Consider the following 5000-nt stretch of genomic DNA (forward strand, 5'->3'; position numbering starts at 1 on the left):
CATGTCATGTTTGTCATACAGTTAATTGCCTGTCATTTACTATTATTTGTGTCATACTGTAGTAATTAACTGTAATTGATTTCCTGTACTGTTAATAGCTACATTTTTTGTTGTGTAAAAGATTTTTAAAAAAATTTTGGTATTTAATTTTGAATATTTAGTTAAATTATTTCTTTTTATTTATTCATTTTGATTATTTCTTCTTTTTTTTTGTTTGTTTTATCTACATAATTTAACTTTTAAAATCTCATAACTGAGGTAGAAAAAATGCTTTTTTTACTATTTAAAAAAAAAATTTAATTGATGTTTAATCCAATTTAAAAATTTAATGGGTTTTAAATGATGCCTAATTTATCTTAAATTGACATAATTAGCCATTTTTATTTATTTTTTTAAACACATTTTTAAACTATTTTAAATGAGTTCTAGATTTTTTTTTTTATACTTAAATTCACAGGGGATTACTTTTTTTTATACTTAAATTCGCAGGGGATTAATTTTTTTTTATACTTAAATTCACAGGGGATTACTACAAAGCTATTAGTTATTGTTTTTGTTATTATTATCTTTCTTCCCCGTCCTCCTACTTGCTTTAGCCTTTTAACTCCAAAACGTCATAAGACCAAGCTGTTTCAACAGAAGAAAATTATGATTCAGGTATATCTAGAAGATATGTATAATGATGGAGTTTATAAAAGCAGAATTAGCAGTATATTAGAAAAATTACCAAGCAGCTTACAATTTTGTCAATTGTGAGGAAATGAAACAGGAAATCTATTTTTCCTTATTTGATATACATTAGACATTTTTGTTTAAAACTGTGTTTTTAATAAAGGTTTTAGAAATTCATACATTGTATGAATTTCTAAAACCTTTTTAACTTTTCCTTTAACCTCTTCATAATATTTTAAATTCTTTTTAAGTATTAAACTTTAGTTTAAAATCTTACAAGGCAGTTAACTTTAGCTTAATTTCTTCTTAAGTATTTAACTTAATCTAAAAGTTTTTTTAAGCAGTAAACTAAAGTTGGTCATAAGTACTAAACTATAAAATGGTCAGAAGTAGTTTAAGTTCTGGTTCTTAAAACAAGAAACTGTTTATAGATATAGACACAATTTAACAATTGACACTGACCTGACGACAATTTAAAAAAACGCTAAATGGAAATACAATCCTTCAAAGTCTAATGTAACTTATTTAGAAATAAGTAACATTTTTATTAGCACAATAGTTATTTATAATATCCTGATGAGTGTTTGGATAATTTAAGGGTGAAATATCTAGTAAAATGTGTTAAGATAATCTTTAAGTAAGGGTGAAATATCTAGTAAAATGTGTTAAGATAATCTTTAAGTAAGGGTGAAATATCTAGTAAAATGTGTTAAGATAATCTTTAAGTAAGTGTGAAATATCTAGTAAAATGTGTTAAGATAATCTTTAAGTAAGGGTGAAATATCTAGTAAAATGTGTTAAGATAATCTTTAAGTAAGGGTGAAATATCTAGTAAAATGTGTTAAGATAAGCTTTAAGTAAGGGTGAAATATCTAGTAAAATGTGTTAAGATAATCTTTAAGTAAGGGTGAAATATCTAGTAAAATGTGTTAAGATAATCTTTAAGTAAGGGTGAAATATCTAGTAAAATGTGTTAAGATAATCTTTAAGTAAGGGTGAAATATCTAGCAAAATGCGTCAAGACAATCTTCAATCAAGGGCGAAACACCCAGCAAAACGTGTTAAGATAATCTTTAAGTAAGGGTGAAATATCTAGTAAAATGTGTTAAGATAATCTTTAAGTAAGGGTGAAATATCTAGTAAAATGTGTTAAGATAATCTTTAAGTAAGGGTGAAATATCTAGTAAAATGTGTTAAGATAATCTTTAAGTAAGGGTGAAATATCTAGTAAAATGTGTAAGAACTTAAAATAATAGCTCATTTTCATCAAATTTGATTGATGAGTTTTTATTGACATTTGTTATTGTTTCTTTTTCAACAAAAAAAGTTCAAAAAAGTTATGACTTTATTATACTAAATTATTACTCAAAATTGTTTACTGTGATGTAACATTCTATAAAATGGCATTTTTTTTAGGATATAAGATATATGAATTTTATTCATAGTTGCAAAAGTTGAACCAATTTTGGTTCCATACTTTGTAAGATGACTTTGTGCACCTAAGGAGTAATTTAAACCAAAAAAGTCAATTTTGCTAAAAATGGACTTAAGTTTTGCTTTGCAGGGACGATGTATAGATTTGATGTCAAAGTTTGATTTGTTATGGAAAGAAAAACTACTAAAGGGTAACTTCAATTTGGGGTAATTTCAAAGAATTTGCAGAGGCACAATTTTTTAATTCAAATATGCTTAAATTTGTCAGATGCTTTATCATGGTTTTACCTGGAAATTACCCAGATACATTTTTTTTTAAATTACTGATACATTAAGTGACTTTTTAAAAATTAAGTTATCTTTTTTTAAATGGTGAGTTAAGTTTTGATAAATTTAGTCGGCTATTTATTTTGCTTTTTTTTTTTTTTTGCCAATCAATCCCTAAAAGATTTTTGTTTATTTTAAAACTAATCAGATTTAAATAAAACTATGCCCAGAATTAAAATGAGTGCAAATATAAATGTAATTGTTTTTTTACTCAAAAATATGGTTCTTGTTTATTCGTATTATTATTTATTATCGTATTTATTATTTATTATCGTATTATCGTATTATTAACGTATTATCGTTTATTGTATATTCATCATAGAAGATATCTTTTTTTTTTACTTCTGAAATTTATAAAATATTGTAAAAGTCTTCTTTTTTTTTTAATTTTCTTTGATAATTTAACTCATAGATCTAACCTTAAGAGAGAAAAGCCTACTTCAAGAGCTGCAAAAAAGGAAAAATGTTGTCTTAAAAGAAATTCAGGTTGTTGTTTTTTATTTTGGGTCTAATATAAAATTTAAAATAAAATCTAATAATAATAATTAAACAGTTTGGATTACAAATGTTATCATGATTAGTATTGCTACCAAAATTAGTATTATTGCTATAACTACCATTTTTATCATTGTTTTTTACCAATAGCAAATTAATGATGAAATTAATGAAATTTCCAAAGAGCTAGAAATAATTGAACAGCAAGATAGCAAGTAAATCTTTTCTATTTTGGTTTCATTTTTTTTTTACTTTTTTTTTTTCCTCATTTTCTTTTTTTTTTTTTTTTGGTTATTATTATTTAAAAATATTGAAAAATAAGTTGAATATTTAACTTTTAGCTGTTTGCCTACTACAACTGAAAAGCTGTTAGCTGTTGGGCGTAAAAAATTTAACATTTCTGTAGAAAAAGTAAATTAAATTTTCAGTATTTCTAAGAATAATTTTATCATAATTGATACTTCTGTAAAATAAAATTTGCTATATAAACTAAAATATTTTCAGGGATTTGAATATCTATTCCAAAACAAACTTATTAATGACACACCTGAAGATATAGCAAAGTTTCTTTTTAAAAATGATGGTTTAAACAAAGTTAAAATTGGCGAATATTTAGGAGAATAGTAAGTATTTATTAAAGTTTTGTTCATTTTATGTATTTTTTTCATTTTATGTTTTTTTCTTTCGTTCATTTTATGTATTTTGTATATTTGTTTTGTTCATTTTATGTATTTTTTATTTTATTTTTATTTTTTATTTATATTTTGTTTATTTATTTATATTATATATATTATTATTATTTACTTATTTATATCATATATTTATATTTTTGTATTATATATTTATTTATATTATATTTATATATTATATTTATATATTTATATTATATATTTATTTATTTATATTATATATATTTATATTATATATATTATTTATTTATAATTTATTATTATATTTGTTTTGTTCATTTTATGTATTTGTTATGTTCATTTTATGTATTTTTCTATTTAGTGACTAGTATTTGTGTATATATAGTGAAACATTAATGTTCTTAACTTTATGAAACTTTAATGTCAATATATTATAGGTAGTTGCTAAAGCTTGGAATATTTAATTTTTTATAGTAAACAGAACAATTTAAACGTTTTGAAAGAATATGTTGCTCTACATGATTTTGAAAATAAAACTCTTGACGCTGCATTGAGGTATTTTATTGTTTTAGTTGTATTAATTGACATCAATAGTTAGTTTAAATTATCAATTTTAAAACTAAAATTAGAGTTATAAAAATATAAGGAAGTTGTTATATTGATTGGAATTTTCAGGGAGTTTTTGTGGAGTTTTCGGTTGCCTGGTGAAGCACAAAAGATCGATAGAATGATGGAAGCATTTGCAGTTCAATACTGTTCAGTTAATCCAGGTGTTTTTAAAACTGCAGGTTAAATAAAAAAGTTTCTTTTTTTTCATTAATTATAGTATTTTTTTATTTCATTAATTATAGTATTATTTTATTCATATTTATTATTTTTATATACTACTTTTAGTATTATTATCTTTTCATCTTATTATATACTCTGATGTGTGTCAATAATAGTGTATTACTTGCAGTAATATATTCTTTAACAAAAATTAGGCACCTTTTATGTTAAAGTTTTTTATTAATAAGGTTTAATACTTAAATTAATAATTCATTCATATATTTAAGATTTGTTATTTTGCAATGTTTTGTTTATTTTTAAGATACTTGTTATGTGTTAAGTTTTTCTGTAATAATGCTGAATACAAGCCTTCATAATCCTGCCGTTAAAGATAAGGTAGTTGCTTTACAAAATTTATCTTTTTTTTTAAATTCAACATTATCTTTATTTGGTAAACTATTATATGAGATAATTTAGGCTCTTCTGCAACTTTTAGATTACATTAGAAGGTTTCATAAATATGAATAAGGGTATTAATGATGGAGGAGATATTCCAAGAGAAAATTTAGAGGTTTTTATTGTACAATTTTTTTTTTAATTTTTGTAAAATATTAAAGTAGTGCTGAAATTTGAATAAAAAATAGAAATATTAAA

At 22.4% G+C, this 5000-nt stretch overlaps 1 protein-coding gene across 1 annotated transcript in view; it reads left to right on the forward strand.

Moving 5' to 3' along the window:
* The window catches only part of LOC100204427 (cytohesin-2), a 10022-nt gene that overhangs the window by 721 nt on the left and 4301 nt on the right, over positions 1 to 5000 (forward strand). Inside the window, exons 2-9 of the mRNA XM_065803287.1 lie at positions 2846 to 2919; positions 3079 to 3143; positions 3270 to 3339; positions 3433 to 3551; positions 4053 to 4133; positions 4254 to 4366; positions 4669 to 4742; positions 4843 to 4917. Coding sequence (XP_065659359.1) covers positions 2846 to 2919; positions 3079 to 3143; positions 3270 to 3339; positions 3433 to 3551; positions 4053 to 4133; positions 4254 to 4366; positions 4669 to 4742; positions 4843 to 4917 — 671 coding nt within the window. The remainder of the gene's footprint in view (positions 1 to 2845; positions 2920 to 3078; positions 3144 to 3269; positions 3340 to 3432; positions 3552 to 4052; positions 4134 to 4253; positions 4367 to 4668; positions 4743 to 4842; positions 4918 to 5000) is intronic.

This window comes from Hydra vulgaris, chromosome 08, assembly GCF_038396675.1.
Source record: "Hydra vulgaris chromosome 08, alternate assembly HydraT2T_AEP".
Classification (NCBI taxonomy): Eukaryota; Metazoa; Cnidaria; class Hydrozoa; order Anthoathecata; family Hydridae; genus Hydra; species Hydra vulgaris.